Source organism: Salminus brasiliensis, chromosome 14, assembly GCF_030463535.1.
Source record: "Salminus brasiliensis chromosome 14, fSalBra1.hap2, whole genome shotgun sequence".
Taxonomy (NCBI): Eukaryota; Metazoa; Chordata; class Actinopteri; order Characiformes; family Bryconidae; genus Salminus; species Salminus brasiliensis.
This window is the reverse complement of record NC_132891.1, coordinates 480,021-499,808: the sequence shown is the minus strand read 5'-3', so window position 1 is coordinate 499,808 and position 19,788 is coordinate 480,021. Positions and strand designations below refer to the sequence as shown.

General features: G+C 44.0%; 2 protein-coding genes across 2 annotated transcripts; both read left to right on the top strand.

Moving 5' to 3' along the window:
* The first annotated feature begins 12,293 nt into the window (after window positions 1-12,293).
* Window positions 12,294-14,075, top strand: LOC140577433 (follitropin subunit beta). Its single transcript, XM_072697417.1, has 2 exons — window positions 12,294-12,455; window positions 13,824-14,075. Exons 1-2 carry the CDS (start codon window positions 12,294-12,296, stop codon window positions 14,073-14,075), a joined length of 414 nt encoding a protein of 137 aa, XP_072553518.1.
* Window positions 14,076-15,002: 927 nt separating this feature from the next.
* On the top strand, window positions 15,003-19,263 carry slc25a55b (solute carrier family 25 member 55b). The gene is made up of 9 exons (XM_072696988.1): window positions 15,003-15,022; window positions 15,552-15,677; window positions 16,158-16,213; window positions 16,662-16,752; window positions 16,863-16,981; window positions 17,647-17,809; window positions 18,093-18,247; window positions 18,352-18,427; window positions 19,104-19,263. Exons 1-9 carry the CDS (start codon window positions 15,003-15,005, stop codon window positions 19,261-19,263), a joined length of 966 nt encoding a protein of 321 aa, XP_072553089.1.
* Window positions 19,264-19,788: the final 525 nt, after the last annotated feature.

Genomic DNA, 19,788 nt, shown 5'->3' with positions numbered 1-19,788 from the left:
ATACAGCCCTCAGCTAATCATACAGTCAGCTAATCATACAGCCCTCAGCTAATCATACAGTCAGCTAACCATACAGCCCTCCGCTAATCATACAGTCAACTAACCATACAGCCCTCAGCTAATCATACAGCCCTCAGCTAATCATACAGCATTCAGCTAACCATACAGCATTCAGCTAACCATACAGCATTCAGCTAATCATACAGTCAGCTAATCATACAGCCCTCAGCTAACTATACAGTCAGCTAATCATACAGTCAGCTAATCATAGTCAGCTAATCATACAACCCTCAGCTAATCATACAGTCAGCTAATCATACAGTCAGCTAATCATACAGTCAGCTAACCATACAGTCAGCTAATCATACAGTCAGATAATCATACAATCAGCTAACCATACAGTCAGCTAATTATACAGCCCTCAGCTAATCATACAGTCAGCTAATCATACAGTCAGCTAATCATACAGTCAGCTAACCATACACTCAGCTAATCATACAGTCAGCTAATCATACAGTCAGCTAACCATACAGTCAGCTAATTATACAGCCCTCAGCTAATCATACAGTCAGCTAATCATACAGTCAGCTAACCATACAGTCAGCTATTCATACAGTCAGCTAATTATACAGCCCTCAGCTAACCATACAGTCAGCTAATTATACAGCCCTCAGCTAATCATACAGTCAGCTAATCATACAGTCAGCTAACCATACAGTCAGCTATTCATACAGTCAGCTAATCATACAGTCAGCTAATTATACAGCCCTCAGCTAATCATACAGTCAGCTAATTATACAGCCCTCAGCTAATCATACAGTCAGCTAACCATACAGTCAGCTAATCATACAGTCAGCTAACCATACAGTCAGCTAATTATACAGCCCTCAGCTAATCATACAGTCAGCTAACCATACAGTCAGCTAATCATGCAGCCCTCAGCTAATCATACAGTCAGCTAATCATACAGTCCTCAGCTAATCATACAGTCAGCTAATCATACAGTCAGCTAATCATACAGCACTCAGCTAATCATACAGTCAGCTAACCATACAGTCAGCTAATCATACAGTCAGCTAACCATACAGTCAGCTAACCATACAGTCAGCTAATCATACAGCCCTCAGCTAATCATACAGTCCTCAGCTAATCATAGAGTCAGCTAACCATACAGTCAGCTAATCATACAGTCAGCTAACCATACAGTCAGCTAACCATACACTTAGCTAATCATACAGCACTCAGCTAATCATACAGTCAGCTAATCATACAGTCAGCTAACCATACAGTCAGCTAGTCATACAGTTAGCTAACCATACAGTCAGCTAATCATACAGTCAGCTATTCATACAGTCAGCTAATCATACAGTCAGCTAACCATACAGTCAGCTAACCATACAGTCAGCTAATCATACAGCCCTCAGCTAATCATACAGTCAGCTAATCATACAGCCCTCAGCTAATCATACAGTCAGCTAATCATACAGTCCTCAGCTAATCATACAGTCAGCTAATCATACAGTCAGCTAATCATACAGCACTCAGCTAATCATACAGTCAGCTAATCATACAGTCAGCTAACCATACAGTCAGCTAATCATACAGTCAGCTAACCATACAGTCAGCTAATCATACAGTCCTCAGCTAATCATACAGTCAGCTAATCATACAGCCCTCAGCTAATCATACAGTCAGCTAATCATACAGTCAGCTAACCATACAGTCAGCTATTCATACAGTCAGCTAATTATACAGCCCTCAGCTAACCATACAGTCAGCTAATTATACAGCCCTCAGCTAATCATACAGTCAGCTAATCATACAGTCAGCTAACCATACAGTCAGCTATTCATACAGTCAGCTAATCATACAGTCAGCTATTCATACAGTCAGCTAATCATACAGTCAGCTAACCATACAGTCAGCTAATCATACAGTCAGCTAACCATACAGTCAGCTAATTATACAGCCCTCAGCTAATCATACAGTCAGCTAACCATACAGTCAGCTAATCATACAGCCCTCAGCTAATCATACAGTCCTCAGCTAATCATAGAGTCAGCTAACCATACAGTCAGCTAATCATACAGTCAGCTAACCATACAGTCAGCTAACCATACACTTAGCTAATCATACAGCACTCAGCTAATCATACAGTCAGCTAATCATACAGTCAGCTAACCATACAGTCAGCTAGTCATACAGTTAGCTAACCATACAGTCAGCTAATCATACAGTCAGCTATTCATACAGTCAGCTAATCATACAGTCAGCTAACCATACAGTCAGCTAACCATACAGTCAGCTAATCATACAGCCCTCAGCTAATCATACAGTCAGCTAATCATACAGTCCTCAGCTAATCATACAGTCAGCTAATCATACAGTCAGCTAATCATACAGCACTCAGCTAATCATACAGTCAGCTAATCATACAGTCAGCTAACCATACAGTCAGCTAATCATACAGTCCTCAGCTAATCATACAGTCAGCTAATCATACAGCCCTCAGCTAATCATACAGTCAGCTAATCATACAGTCAGCTAACCATACAGTCAGCTAATCATACAGTCAGCTAATCATACAGTCCTCAGCTAACCATACAGTCAGCTAATCATACAGTCAGCTAACCATACAGTCAGCTAATCATACAGTCAGCTATTCATACAGTCAGCTAATCATACAGTCAGCTAATCATACAGCACTCAGCTAATCATACAGTCAGCTAATCATACAGCCCTCAGCTAATCATACAGTCAGCTAATCATACAGTCAGCTAACCATACAGTCAGCTAATCATACAGCCCTCAGCTAATCATACAGTCAGCTAACCATACAGTCAGCTAATCATACAGCCCTCAGCTAATCATACAGTCAGCTAATCATACAGTCAGCTAATCATACAGCCCTCAGCTAATCATACAGTCAGCTAATCATACAGTCAGCTAATCATACAGTCAGCTAACCATACAGTCAGCTAATCATACAGTCAGCTAATCATACAGCCCTCAGCTAATCATACAGTCAGCTAATCATACAGTCAGCTAACCATACAGTCAGCTAATCATACAGTCAGCTAATCATACAGTCCTCAGCTAACCATACAGTCAGCTAATCATACAGTCAGCTATTTATACAGTCAGCTAATCATACAGTCAGCTAATCATACAGTCAGCTATTTATACAGTCAGCTAATCATACAGTCAGCTATTTATACAGTCAGCTAATCATACAGTCAGCTAATCATACAGTCAGCTATTTATACAGTCAGCTAATCATACAGTCAGCTAATCATACAGTCAGCTAACCATACAGTCAGCTAATCATACAGTCAGCTAATCACACAGCACTCAGCTAACCATACAGTCAGCTAATCATACAGTCAGCTAATCATACAGCCCTCAGCTAATCATACAGTCAGCTAACCATACAGTCAGCTAATTATACAGTCAGCTAATCATACAGCATCTCAAGAATGTCAAAAATGTTCCACCAGGGGGCGCTGTTACACTTGAGCTCTGTGGAAGTCATTAAAAACAGAGAGAAACACACTGACTGACTGCAGCAGATGTTCTGATCCAGTCATTATCTAGAACATCACAGTCTGGTTCTTGTCAAAGTGTCTCAGATTTTTATGCTTGTCCATTTTTCCTGCTTCATCACCTTCATCACCTTCATCACCTTCCAGACCGGACTGTTCACTCACTGACTGATATGTAGATCGATAGATTCAATAGATTGTCTAAGTAAACTGTCTTTTTATGATTATATAGAATCTAGTACCATGATAGAATTGTATACATATTGAACCTGTTGTAAAGCAGTTGCTATGCTATACTGGTGGTTGCTATGGGGTTGCTATGCTGTTTAAAGTTATTCCAAGGAACTTCTCTGTGTATCTACAGCTCCTCTTCGTTGCTCAGGCTCTGTATAGAATCATTGCCTTTTCTAAAATCACCCTTTTTTAAGGCTGCTTAAAGGCTACAATTAGCTTCCCATGTGAACTTTGCCCTCAGCTAATCATACAGTCAGCTAATCATACAGTCAGCTAACCATACAGTCAGCTAATCATACAGTCAGCTAATCATACAGTCAGCTAACCATACAGTCAGCTAATCATACAGTCAGCTATTCATACAGTCAGCTAATCATACAGTCAGCTAATTATACAGCCCTCAGCTAATCATACAGTCAGCTAACCATACAGTCAGCTAATCATACAGCCCTCAGCTAATCATACAGTCAGCTAATCATACAGTCAGCTAACCATACAGTCAGCTAATCATACAGTCAGCTAATCATACAGCCCTCAGCTAATCATACAGTCAGCTAACCATACAGTCAGCTAATCATACAGTCAGCTAATCATACAGTCCTCAGCTAATCATACAGTCAGCTAATCATACAGTCAGCTAATCATACAGCACTCAGCTAATCATACAGTCAGCTAATCATACAGCCCTCAGCTAATCATACAGTCAGCTAACCATACAGTCAGCTAATTATACAGTCAGCTAATCATACAGTCAGCTAATCATACAGCCCTCAGCTAATCATACAGTCAGCTAATCATACAGTCAGCTAACCATACAGTCAGCTAATCATACAGTCAGCTAATCATACAGTCCTCAGCTAACCATACAGTCAGCTAATCATACAGTCAGCTAACCATACAGTCAGCTAATCATACAGTCAGCTATTCATACAGTCAGCTAATCATACAGTCAGCTAATTATACAGCCCTCAGCTAATCATACAGTCAGCTAACCATACAGTCAGCTAGTCATACAGCCCTCAGCTAATCATACAGTCAGCTAATCATACAGCACTCAGCTAATCATACAGTCAGCTAATCATACAGTCAGCTAACCATACAGTCAGCTAACCATACAGTCAGCTAATCATACAGCCCTCAGCTAATCATACAGTCAGCTAACCATACAGTCAGCTAATTATACAGTCAGCTAATCATACAGCATCTCAAGAATGTCAAAAATGTTCCACCAGGGGGCGCTGTTACACTTGAGCTCTGTGGAAGTCATTAAAAACAGAGAGAAACACACTGACTGACTGCAGCAGATGTTCTGATCCAGTCATTATCTAGAACATCACAGTCTGGTTCTTGTCAAAGTGTCTCAGATTTTTATGCTTGTCCATTTTTCCTGCTTCATCACCTTCATCACCTTCATCACCTTCCAGACCGGACTGTTCACTCACTGACTGATATGTAGATCGATAGATTCAATAGATTGTCTAAGTAAACTGTCTTTTTATGATTATATAGAATCTAGTACCATGATAGAATTGTATACATATTGAACCTGTTGTAAAGCAGTTGCTATGCTATACTGGTGGTTGCTATGGGGTTGCTATGCTGTTTAAAGTTATTCCAAGGAACTTCTTTGTGTATCTACAGCTCCTCTTCGTTGCTCAGGCTCTGTATAGAATCATTGCCTTTTCTAAAATCACCCTTTTTTAAGGCTGCTTAAAGGCTACAATTAGCTTCCCATGTGAACTTTCCAGTCCACCTTAAATGACACAGCTGATGGATTGTTGTCATAGGTTAGAATAGCATAGAACTGTTGCATTGTAATTTTAATGATTTATTCCACCTGAAATGGAGCTTTTGATACATGTTAAGAAACCAAAAGTGGAACCCTTTTTAAAACAGTGCTAATGGGTCTAAAACTGGGACCTATTGTAAGGCCTGTCGCTTTTAAACAGCCCATCAAATAGACAGTGTTTGTGTGTGTGAGTGTGTGAGTGTGTGTGTGTGTGTGTGTGTGCAGAACTGCACAAACTGTGCCACTGTCCAATTACTTACGGTCTACACAGAGTTTCTATCAATATCCACCTGCTGTGATCACCATGCAATACAGAATAAGGGCAAGGGGACACAGCTAGAACTGTAACTCCCTCCAGTGGCTAATAGGGTAAAGTGCAGGTGGCCAAGTTCTGTAGATGTTTTCGTCAGGGTTCTGCTTGTAGGTTCCGTTGGGGGCCTCAGTTCTAGCTCTCTTTTTGTCGGCGTTGGCTTGCTCACGGGGGTCTTTGATCCTTCATGTTATTTCTTCTGTCTTCTCTGTCTCTGTTCTTTATTAAGTACTAATTATGTAAAGCTGCTTTGTGACGACAACAGTTGTAAAAAGCTATACAAATAAATCTGACTTGACTTGACTTTTTAGGTTGTTTTCTTTCTGGATCAACATGGAGCAGTATCTGTGTCAGGGGAATAGAAGAAATGGTTCTGGTTTTGGAGCTTGGCTCTGGGAATGGTCCGTATTTTGAACGGGAAGCTTTGGTACAGGAGATCAGCAGTCTTTTTGGTATCGCTTTACTTAGTAGACGCTCACCTGACATTCAACTGAATCTGTACTACATACAACTAAACTGAATATAAACGACTGTCTATTGCACCTAGCCATAGCCCTAAACTTAACCTAAACCTTAAATCTAACCCTAAACCTAAAAGATTAGTATTTACAATAAGATATGTATTTAATGCTGATTCAGTTGAAGATTAGTTGAAGGGCAAGTGGGCGTCTACGAGGCGTCTACAGTGGACCATCCCAGTAAAGTGATATCTTCTTTGATGTGCTGATGTGAAAATCTAAATAACTAAATATCTAAATTTAATAATATTATTTTTCTTGTTCTATGCTATGCTATACAGGTGGTTGCTATGGGGTTTCTATGCCATGATTTCAAGTAATTACACTTTAATTAAATACTATTAACTAGTGTTCAAATGAAGTTAAACAGAAACCTTTGGTTTGTCATTTTTGCAGAAAGTATTTAAACATTAATATTGGGTTCAAATCAGCCCAGTTTGACTGTAAACCAGAGCCCACGGGGAGGGGGGGCACTGACCCAGTATCACTGGGCTATATTATATATATATATATATATATATATATATATATATATATATATATATATATATATATATCCAGCGTTACCAGTCAGAGAACCCCTTCTCTGTACTATGAATAGAACCCTTTTGCTAAGAGTGTGACTAATGACTTAGTAAACGTAGTAAACTTTACACACTAACTGACCCAGTTCTGGGAAGTCCTTCAACCAGCGGACTCTTCCTGAACGTTTGATTCCTAACATATCCTGCACAACGTTAAACCCGGGAACAGTCAGTGGACTGCTGGAGGTGATGAAGGTCATCCCGACTTTTGATCTCGGCCGAGATCTGCGTAACTTTCCAGCCAGATTGTTAGAGCCTGTGTGTCCAGGGCTGTTAGAGAACCTGCTCATAAAAAAAGCAATGGGTCACATGTCCTCCTGGCCTAGTTTCTCTAACTCATCCTCGCTGGATTAAGTTTCATGTCCATCCAGTCTGACCCCCTGCCTCCCTCCCTCGCTTGGTTCCACAGCCCAAACTTGCTGAAGTGCTGTGGCAGGGTAACTGATTGCACAGCCGCCTTCATAAGCCAGCGATTGCTTCACAGGGTCTGACCTAGAGCCTTTCTGATGCCTGTGAATATAGCAAATACACTGGATACACTGACCACAAGAGGTTAGGAACATTACAGTTTTAAGAGCCTTTAGTTTATTATCCTGAGCAACTTACACTTAAACACATGTTGGTACTAAATGGACCCAGGCATTGGTTGCCATGACAACACAGGTATAGCCAGTTTATTTCCTATCCAGACCCACCAGTGTAGCTACACGTGTCGAGTTTTGGAATGGTGATGAACACCAGGACTATTTTTTGCACTGTAGGATGTATCCCTCCGTTTTAAAGATGTTCACATTTCAAATCGCATCATCTTGTTACGGTATGGTGTGGGTTTGGACTCAAGTGCAGTTGATTTATTTATTTAATGATACTACTCCTTTTTGGGGGTATTTTATGGTGTGTAACAGATGGTGAATGTCTTAAGTCAATACAAGATTGGTGTATGATTGGTGAGACTGTGGCAGTGGTGGGGCTCAAACTCCCAACCCTGAAAATGATGAGGACCTCTACTGGCGTATCATCTGCAAATTTCTCGATGTGATTCGAGCTGTACTTCACAGCACAGTCATTAGTCAGCAGAGTGAACAGCAGTGGGCTTAGCACACAGCCCTGGGGGACACCGGTACTCAGTATGGTGGTACTGGAGAGGCTGTTGCCCATCCTAACTGATTGTGGTCTATCAGTCAGTCAAAACTGTTTAAAAGCTGTATAGAAAAAGGGCATGAAAACAAACAAAGGAAACAGCAGGAGTGGCGTGAACTCAAACAAAGGCTGATCTAAACCTTTTCAACTAAAACTTTTTTTTTATTTTCCTTTTCGCCACTGATTACAACTAACTCTCCTTTCAGCCATTCACAAACTCTCTGTTTTAACCTCAGCTTTTCTTCACTGTTCACAGCTTAGACCCACTGTTACCATTCACCCCTCTACAAAGGTGTGACAGGGGAGTGTGTTCGGCTGGGTGTATTTATACCGTGCCACACAGGTGGTCTGGTCATCGTTGATTACCACTTGGGCTTCTGGGGCTTGGAGTTCTTTGCTCCAGCTCCACCAGCTTTCCTACTGTGCTGTCCAGGCCCCCTGCTGGTGGCTGACTGTACACGCTGCCTGTACTAATGCCTCCCTTATGCTGGACATCGCTCCAGCATACCCAGTAGTCCTCACATCAGTCCGACGTGCTGGACAGAGACTTCATCACCTGCAGAATTAAGCAATAAAAGTCTTTAAACTGGTTTGGATGTTAGAACTGCTATTCTGTTTAGAAGCTTGAGGAAGAAGAGTCTGAAAAGCTCTATATACACTATATTGATAGAAATATTGGGACACCTGCTCATCCATTGTTTCTTCTGAAGTCAAGGGTATTAAGTCAAGTCAAGGGGGGTTTATTGTCATTTTAGCTCTGTACCTAGTGCCCAGTGTACACAGTGGAATGAAATTGTGTTTGTGTGCAACATAGAACGAAAAACGAGAGCAAACACATTACAGTTCAGGACAGACTGCAGAAACTGCGACGTGCAGACACAGTTGACATTAAACCAAAAAGACGATACAAAAAATACATTAAATACAACTTAATTCTGAGTAGAGGCAGTCTCTGTTGTTTAGAAGTCTGACTGCTTGTGGGATAAAGCTGTTGCAGAACCATGCCGTGACCGTACGGATGCTCCTGTAGCTTCTGCCAGACGACAGCACTGAAAGAAGTCCATGTGAGGGATGAGGGGGGGTTTCACAATGCTGATGGCCTCACGGGTGCAGCGTGTGGTGTGAAGGTCTGTGACAGAGAGGAGAGAGACCCCTATGATCTTCTCAGCGGTCCTCACTATTCTCTGTAGGGTCTTGCGGTCTGAAGGATTGCAATTCCCAAACCAGGCGATGATGCAGCTGCTCAGGATGCTCTCCACAGTCCCTCTGTAGAACATGGAGAGGGTTGGAGGAGGAGGAGGAGCTTTCCTCTCCACAGGAAGTAGAGGCGCTGCTGGGCTTTCTTGGCTATGGAGCTGGTGTAGAGGAACCACGTGAGGTTCTCTGTGATGTGGATGCAGAGGAACTTTGTGTTCCGGCTGATTTCCACAACAAAGCCATTGATGTTCAGGGGGGCGTGGTCGCCTCGCACTCTTCTGAAGTCAACAACCATCTCTTTAGTTTTATCCACATTCAGAGACAAGTTGTTGGTTTTGCACCGGTCCATTAGCCGCTGCACCTCCTCTCTGTATGCTGTCTCATTGTTCTTGGTAATGAGGCCCACTACTGACGTATCATCTGTGAATTTCACGATGCGATTCGAGCTGTACTTCACAGCACAGTCGTGAGTCAACAGAATGAACAGCAGTGGGCTCAGCACACAGCCCTGGGGGGCACCGGTACTTTGTATGGTGGTACTGGAGATGCTGTTGCCTATCCTGACTGTGGTCTATCAGTCAGGAAATCCAGGACCCAGTTACAGAGGGAGGTGTTCAGGCCCAGCACGGCCAGTTTTTCAGTCAGGTGCTGAGGGATGATGGTGTTGAATGCTGAACTGAAGTCTATGAACAGCATTCTGACGTAGTTATCTTTATTGTCCAGGTGGGTGAGAGCTAGGTGGAGTGTGGTGGTGATAACATCGTCTGTAGAACGGTTGGGAAGATACGCAAACTGCAGTGGGTCCAGAGAAGGGAGAGCTGGCCTTAAATGTGCCTTATCACAAGTCTTTAGACGCACTTCATGATGATAGGAGTGAGTGCAGCAGGACGGTAGTCATTCAGGCAGGACACTATGGACTTCTTTGGCACAGGTATGGTGGTGGTGGTTTTGAAGCATGTTGGGGCGAGAGAGATTGCTCAGAGAGATGTTGAAGATGTCTGTAAAAACACCTGCCAGCTGTTCGGCACATTCTCTGAGCACTCTGTAAGGGAAGCAGTGTCCAGGGGCTCTTCATGGGTTCACTCTGAGTAGAGGTTTCCTCACGTCAGCGGTGGACAAGCACCGCTTCGGGAAGGGAGGCGTCACTATCACATGTGGGTGATGATGTTTGTAGTTGGTGACAGCCTGGATGTCCCGCCACATGCACCGCGTGTCTGCAGTGTCTTGAAAATGATCCCCCGATTGAACACCTCTGCAGTCATCCATGGTTTCTGGTTGGGGTGAGTTGTGATGACCTTAGTAGCCAGTCACTGACTCTGTGTACTCCTCCAGACTGATGGAATCACCAAAACCGTCCTGAGGAGCAGAAACAGAAACTGAAATCTCCAGCAGGGTGTGTGTTCTGGAGGTTGCTGACAGCGCTGTACAGTTCGTTCAGAGCAGCGCTAGCATTAGCGATAGGAACTAGGTTCACTGCTACTATGTACACGGTCATCAGCTAGATAAATAAAAAGGTCTGCTATTAAAAGAGTAACTTTCTCTACTGCCCAGAGAAGAAGACTCTCTACTAGATCTACTGGAGGAGGAGCACTGCTGTGAGGATTTGATTGCATTCAACGACAAGTGTTAGTGAGGTCAGGATGTTGGATGATGATTCTGCACCGGCTGAATGTGCTGGGCTGAACCGCTTCAGTGGTAGATGTGTTTGTGACATCACTGATATAATAAATTCAGAAAACTGAAACGAGAATCACATTATCTTATAAAATGAAGAAAATCAAAAATATGTGCTTGTTGTGTGTGTGTGTGTGTGTGTGTGTGTGTGTGCTTATATGATAATTTGTAGAAGCCTGTTCCAGCTGCACATGTCTAGGGCAGTACACACATGTCTGGGTATTAGGTGGGATTAAAGCGGTGGTCCTGCTGCAGGTGAAGAACACACACGTGAGCGCTGATGTTCCAACAGTGATAAACACTAATTATCCTAAATCCATGTGAACTGACCCAAAACACACACACACACACACACACACACTTTCATATGTCTGCACCTCACACACACACACACACACATACTTGACAAATACTGTATTCAAACATGGCTGATTAGTCGTTACTCAGAGATCTGTTCGATTTGTCTCTTTGCTACTATTTTACATAGAAACACTGATGAATCTCTCTGAGCACCGCAGACGCCCCTACATCAAGACGTCCCCAGTGTCCTATCACCTATCATCATGCAGTGCTTTGAGAGGCTTGTCATGAGTCTCATCAATAACCAGAAAGCAGCTTCTCCGCTCACTGGACCAGCTACGGGTTGAGTATGGTCTACAGACGACGCCATCTCCACCACACTCCACCTGGCTCTCACCCACCTGACAATAACCCTGAACAAACCTGTCAGAATCCCTGAAAAAAGTGTATACCACCCAACCTTTTTTTTTTTACATTGAACTCTATGTCCAAGCCAAGGCCACATATAAACACCCATATAAAACAGGCCTCTTAATTTAAGGGTACAGTGTGCTTTTGATGAGATGCACCAGGAGACAGCAGTACTCAGGTGATCATGTGAATTAGAACTTCATCTAGAAAAATTTTAAATATCAAAACATTTATGAAATTCCTGAATCTGCTTAAAATGCAGCATCTCTTCCCAGCCTGAATAGACAGTCATAACAGGAGCTCAAAGCCACAGGTGGTCACCCCCTAATCCAGCCCCCCCCGCCTCTTCAGAGGGAGATAAGAAAATGTGGATTAGATCCAGTATAAAAGCCAGCGGGTGGAATGTTCTGGACAGACCAGAAAAGAGCAGGAAGCTTCACAGAACGCTCTCTTACCTGCCAACCAGATCACCTGAGGAATACCTCCATCAGCGGTCCAGCTGAAGAGCTCCAGAGCCACAGATAGCTCTCAGCCAGGTCTCAGGATCCTCAGAGGAGCATTGATTGGGTTCGAGTTCCGGGGGGTTTGAGAGTAATGGGCTTTGCTGTGATCCTGCACATTCTGCTGTTATTATCAGCTGCTGGAGGTCTGCTGGGATGCTCCTTGAAGAACTTCACTCTCCATGTAGAGAAGCAGGAGTGTGGTCACTGCATAGCCATCAACACCACCATCTGCAGCGGCATGTGCTACACACAGGTAAACAACGACTCTCAATATTAAATATACAGTCCTGATCAGAGGCCCCTAACCCCATCACTCTACCCCTTCACTCTACCCCATCACTCTAACCCCATCACTCTACCCCTTCACTCTACCCCATCACTCTACCCCATCACTCTACCCCTTCACTCTAACCCCATCACTCTACCCCATCACTCTACCCCATCACTCTACCCCTTTACTCTACCCCATCACTCTACCCCATCACTCTAACCCCATCACTCTACCCCATCACTCTACCCCATCACTCTAACCATCACTCTACTTCATCACTCTAACCCCATCACTCTAACCCCATCATCCTACCCTATCACTCTACCCCATCACTCTACCCCGTCACTCTACCCCATCACTCTACCCCATCACTCTAACCCCATCACTCTACCCCGTCACTCTACCCCATCACTCTACCCCATCACTCTAACCCCATCACTCTACCCCATCACTCTACCCCATCACTCTAACCCCATCATCCTACCCTATCACTCTAACCCCATCACTCTACCCCATCACTCTACCCCATCACTCTACTCCATCACTCTACCCCATCACTCTAACCCCATCATCCTACCCTATCACTCTACCCCATCACTCTACCCCGTCACTCTACCCCATCACTCTACCCCATCACTCTAACCCCATCACTCTAACCATCACTCTACTTCATCACTCTAACCCCATCACTCTAACCCCATCATCCTACCCTTTCACTCTACCCCATCACTCTACCCCGTCACTCTACCCCCATCACTCTACCCCATCACTCTAACCCCATCATTCTACCCCATCACTCTACCCCATCACTCTAACCCCATCATCCTACCCTATCACTCTAACCCCATCACTCTACCCCATCACTCTAACCCCATCACTCTACCCCCGTCTCTCAGCAGTGAGAGGGTTCTACTAGAAGCTCCAGATCTGATCAGAACAGATAAAGCAGCTGAACATAAATCCAGTAAAAAGGAGAAACAAGAGCTTCTCATTCTGAAGAAAGTAGTGAGATCAACAGCAGCAGCTCACCTGATTTACCACCATTAAGCCCTGATTTACCACCAAACCAGGTGTTGATCTGAGGAGAACTCTAAATAATACTAGACTCCATGAGGAGAACTTTGGAGATGTTCTAATGATGAACACAGTGATGGAGAACCTCCACCACTTTCTGTAGGAGTGATATTAGTGTTTATTCTGATATCAGTGATTTACTGAGCAGATACACTCTTACAGACCGGAGAAGCAGTGTAGAGGTGCAGACAGTGTCTCCTGATCGGTCAGGTAATGATTCAGTCCTTTACTCTGTAAACATTGTTGATTTTGTTCATTTGTTTGTTTGTTTGTCAGGATGCGAATCTCCGAGGCTTCGTGGGAAGGAAGTTTCTGATTCAGAGAGTGTGTGTCTATCAGTCGGTCGTGTATCGGTCTGTTGAAGTGCCTGGATGCCCCGCCCATGTTGACCCGCTGTATTTTTACCCGGTCGCCCGCTGCTGCCACTGCAGTAAATGCAAAACTGTCACAAACGAGTGTGTCCACACACTCCGACAAGCCCACCGCACCTGCAGATTAAAGGAGCCGTTTGATAAACATTCAGAGTAACATGACTGAAGAGTATGGAGACAGTCTTAGTCCAGTGATTGTTAGCAACATTAGCCTAAAGCTAAAGAAGCACACATCAAATTCCAAACATGGCTCGTCTGATCAGCTGAATCTGCAGTCAGATCAGAACGACACTCTGTTTTTCACAAACGGCTCCTTTAAAACACCAGCAGGCCGTTTGAGCAAAGCAGTGATTCAGCTGTAATGTGATAAACTCAAAAACTGCTAATAAATAAATCTGATTTTGATGAATTTGTAGAGTGATCTGAACTTCCTCGGTCCTCGTGTGCTGCTAACTGATAATGATTTAATGATGATGTTGAATAACTGATGATGTTTAATTATTGATGGATGCTCAGGGTGTGGCACTAACTCACCTTTTAACTGTACTAAACTAAAGACAAGTCAAATAAACATCTTCCCTTTCATACAGATATTAACATATTAATAAATAAATTGAAAATCCCCAATAACCCCCAATGATCCCTATAAATACCCAATAATCCCCCCAAAATCCCCAATAATCTAAAAAAAGGTCATATTAGACAGGCTGAGTAGCTGTAAGATGAGGTGGTGTTATGCAGGTTTCTGTAATCTGATTGGATAGAGGAGCTGTTTAATCTGATTAATGTGATCTACTGAATGATTAAAGTTAATACTCCGACTGCTTCCGGAAAAGCCCAAAATATTTGTTTTAAAATTGTTCCTGCCTTACAGACATGATCATACGCGTGTGTATGAGTGTGAGTAATTTCAGACAACAGAGGGGGAGGGGTTTAATAAGGGGGTGTGGTTTAAAGGCGGGGTCTGAGCTACAGGGTGTGTGAGGTTATATAAAGGAGCTCTGCTGACACACACACTGCTACTGCCTCTGCGTCTGCCCCCACACACACCAACACACACCGACACACACCACCCAGCAGCACCATGGCTCAGCAACCAATCAGGTACGTTCTGACTCAAAAGTGGATCAGACTGTGATCCACTTCTACTGGTTCTAATCCAGCTTTGCTTTTTCTAGTCCTGAACTTCTGTTTTTAGTCCAGAACCCTTAACTGATTTTAATTAGGTTCTGCTTTTAGTCCAGTTCTAGCACTGTTAATCCAGTTGTGCTGTCTGATGTTTTAGTCCAGTTCTACTGTTCTTAGCCCTTCTGTAGTGTATTTAGTCTAGTACTTCTGTTTTTAGTCCAGTTCTGATGTTTTTAGTCCAGTTCTAGGATGCTTCCATTTCCAGAACAAAATGTATGAAATCAGACGAATCAGAGCAGGTCTAGATCAGGTTTGGATCAGGTTTGGATCAGGTCTAGATCGGGTCTAGATCGGGTTTAGATCAGGTCTAGATCGGGTTTAGATCAGGTCTAGATCGGGTTTGGATCGGGTTTAGATCAGGTCTAGATCGGGTTTGGATCGGGTTTAGATCAGGTCTAGATCGGGTTTAGATCGTGGTGACAGGACGTGTTGCTCTTGTCCTCAGTCTTCCTGCTAAGCTGATTAACGGTGGGGTGGCCGGTATGGTGGGGGTAACGTGTGTGTTCCCAATCGACCTCGCCAAGACCCGGCTGCAGAACCAGCGCAGCGGCCAGAACGTCTACAGGAGCATGTAGGTTCTGTACTCTCTCTCTCTCTCTCTCTCTCTGTTTTATAAACCTTATCAGACTCAGAAACACGAGTTGTCGCTCTCCTCACCTGTGTGCTGAGTCACCTGTAGGAGCTCTGCAGGAGAGCAGGAGGACGGTTGTGAAGCTGAAGCTGTAAAACCAGTTTCCTGAAGTTTGAGGAGCAGCTGATGCAACTTCAACATGTTTTAACATATTACTATTATAGTGTGAGTGTGTGTGTGAGTGTGTGAGTGAGGTATTCATTCATTGTTTATAAATATGAACATCTCCACAGATGCAGCTCAGATAAGAATAGAGAGAAATAAGTAAATATTAAATAAATAAATAAAATGAATGATTTTGCTCCATATGGTGAAATATTCTATTATTCTATCTATTAATCTAATCCTGATTAAACAATCCTCTCTGAGAGCGTCCCGTAAACAGAAGCCTAATGTTCTCAATGCTGTTGTTTTGGTTAGGATGGACTGTCTGGTTAAAACTGTCCGCTCTGAGGGCTACTTTGGCATGTACAGAGGTAGGAACAGCTTCAGAACACACACACACACACACACACACACACACACACACACGTTTACCCAACCCTCAGGATCACATTCTTTCCTGCGGGAGAACGTCCTGCCCTGAACTGACACCCAGGCCTCCCTCACGTCACTCACCTCACCCTCGCTGACAGTGTTCTCTGCTTTCCCACAGCAGAAGGGTTTGACTCTGTAAAGGTTCTCTACTCCTGACTCTCCTGGGTTCTTGTAACGATAGTTCAGCCCTCTTTCTCCAGTCTAGAACCATCTACCAACAAAGAGCAAAGAACCATTCAGCCCAAAACCCTTAAAAGCCCTGAACCCTTTAAGTAAGAGGTGCCTTAGTTTCAGTCCGTTTAAAGAAATGACCACACTGAGGAATATGAGCTTTATTTTATTTTAATATTTAAATTAATGTAAGTGATTGACGGTTGGTTTCCGCAGGTGCAGCAGTCAACCTGACCCTGGTGACCCCAGAGAAGGCCATCAAACTGGCGGCTAACGACTTCTTCCGTCACCAGCTCAGCAGGGGAGAGTGAGTTTCAGGGGTGATTCCCGGGGTGAGATGAGGAGAGGTGTGTGGATCAGGTGCTGAGTGTGTGTGTGTGTGTGTGTGTGTGTGTGTGTGTGTGTTTTTTACCACAGTCCAAAACTGAGTGTGTTTAAGGAGATGCTGGCGGGCTGTGGAGCTGGAGTGTGTCAGGTGATCATCACCACGCCCATGGAGATGTTGAAGATCCAACTTCAAGATGCAGGGAGACTCGGTGAGACCAATTACTGTGAAAGATTACCGTCCACTTAGTTATACAGGAGGACTTGATGCAGATAGGTGTCCAAAAGTATGTGGACACTCAGGCCATTATTGGAGCCTTTGCTGCAGTAACAGCTTCTACTCTTGTAGGAAAGCTTTGCACTACGTGTTGAGGTCCGGTTCTGATGTGATGATTAGTTCTGCCACTTTAACTCATCCCAAAAGTACTGGATGGAGCTCCACCACCATCATTCCAGAGAACACAGTTCCTCCACTGCTCCATAGCTCAATGCTGGGGGGCTTTATACCCCTCTAGCCCACATCTGGCATTAGGCAGCATGGTGCCCTTAAGCTGCTCCAGATGTACCCAGTGTCAGCAGTCAGATTTAGAGAAGGTAAAGCCATTACACCTGCCTGTTCATTCAACCCAGAACCATCAGCTGTCAGCAGGCAGAAGACAATAAGACCAGGGGAACACCAGGACTGGAAATAGTTGTGAATAATAACAAGGAACTCATATAGCAGAAGGAGGAACCGAGAGAAACCAGACTGAGGAACGTAGTCAAACTGCAGGACCTAGAAAACAGTTATTTGGAATTTCTGAGAAAATCACACAAAATTTACACTAATCAGCCATAACATTAAAACCACCTACCTAAAACTGAATGTTTGTTGCAGTGGCCCAGAGAAACCTAGCGGTGGTGCCCTCTGCGGCAGGAGGAGGGACTGTGCTGAGTTGCAGCTACATGCGCCCAGTTTCAGCCATGCAGATTGCTCAGGAGCTGCTGAGGACCCGCGGCATCCAGGGCCTCTACAAGGGCCTCGGAGCCACACTTATGAGGTAGGATTTAGGACCTGACTTTAAAGAATCCACTTGATGGAACCGTCCATTCAGCCTACAGCAGCTTAGCCCCACCCATTCAGCCTACTGCAGCTTAGCCCCACCCATTCAGCCTACTGCAGCTTAGCCCCACCCATTCAGCCTACTGCAGCTTAGCCCCACCCATTCAGCCTACAGTAGTTTAGCCCCACCCATTCAGCCTACAGCAGTTTAGCCCCTCCCATTCAGACATTCAGTGTTTGTGTGTGTGTGTGTGTGTGTGTGTGTGTGTGTGTGTTTACAGGGACATCCCGTTTTCCGTCATTTATTTCCCGCTCTTTGCCCACCTGAACCAGCTGGGAAAACCTTCAGACACTGAAAACGCTCCGTTTTACTGGTCCTTCGCTTCAGGCTGTGCAGCTGGAAGCACGGCAGCCATAGCGGTCAGCCCCTGTGACGGTGAGTGTGTGTGTTGGTGTGTGTTGGTGTGTGTTGGTGTGTGTTGGTGTGTGTTGGTGATGAGTAGCAGGATCTAAACTGACCTGTCTCTCTCTCTCTCTCAGTGGTGAAGACGCGGCTGCAGTCGCTCAATAAAAGTGCAAATGAGGAGATGTACAGTGGAGTGGTGGACTGCGTCAGGTACCCTCTCATTTACACAGCCTTTATGTACAGAACTTTTTGATACAATATATGGACAAAAGTATTGGGACACCTGCTAAGTCACACACTTACTATCTATATATAAAATGTTAACTTATTTACTTAATACATTACATACAAACACATCTAAATACACTATATGTCCAAATATTCACCCCTTCTAATGAATGCATTCAGCTACTTGAAGTTGCTTGAAATGAACATGACCCTATTGGCTCCATGCTGCCTAATGCCAGGCGTGGACTAGAGGGGTATAAAGCCCCCCCAGCATTGAGGAGCTGTGGAGCAGTGGAAGAGCTGTGTTCTCTGGAATGATGGTGGAGCATCTCCATCCAGTACTTTTGATTGGGATGAGTTGGGGAGTTGGGGATGATAAGGTGGGGTGGTGATCATCATCCAACATCCTGACCTGACTAATGATTTTGTTGCTGAATACAGTCAAATCCTCACAGAAATGTTCCTCCTCCAGAATCTAGTAGATCTTCTCCGGACAGTAGAGGCAGTTACTCCAACAGAAGCAGGATCAACTCTTTTGATATACTTGATTTCAGAGGAAGCAGTGAATGAGCAGGTGTCCCAATACTTTTGTCTATAGAGTGTGTCAAATAGTGAAAATAGTAAAACTTAAGGAAGTATGCTTACTTGCATCCTGCAGGAAGATCGTTCGTAAGGAAGGCCCGTCTGCTCTGCTGAAGGGCGCCGGCTGCAGGGCTCTGGTCATCGCTCCACTCTTCGGAATCGCACAAGTGGTTTACTTCATCGGCGTGGGAGAATTCCTCCTGGGCACATACCCCTTTAACCTCTACTCAGCCTAAACGCCAGCACTGGAACCATCATTACCAGCATTAAAGCGATAGTTCAATGAAAAGTTCACTTTACAGTTATGTAAATTTGATTTTTTCCATCCAGCTATTCCTTTAAAGTGAAGTGCCTGAGGCAGCTGTACCCTCACAGACTGTAACTGACAGGACTTTTGGAGAATGATGTGGTTTATGGTGTGAGTTGGAGATGTGTTAATGAAATGCTAACACTGGCATGTACGGCTGGCTTTCTTGAAGCCAAGACAACATTGCACTTGACAATGTCATTTTCATTTTTTTGAAAAATATCTCCAGGAACAGCCTTTGGTTTCCCTCAATGAGGGAATGAATGTCATGTCACGTCTCCTACTCTCAAATATCAGAAAACGTCCTGCGTTTTCCTCTCTGTTCGTCCATTTACTTTTGTCCCTCTTTACCGATAGAACTGGGGCTTTTTAGGGGGCATCAAAATGGATGTGTCCTCTGTCTAGTTTATGTCAACCCTGTTTAAAGGGTGCTGGGATGAGTAATGTGATGGAT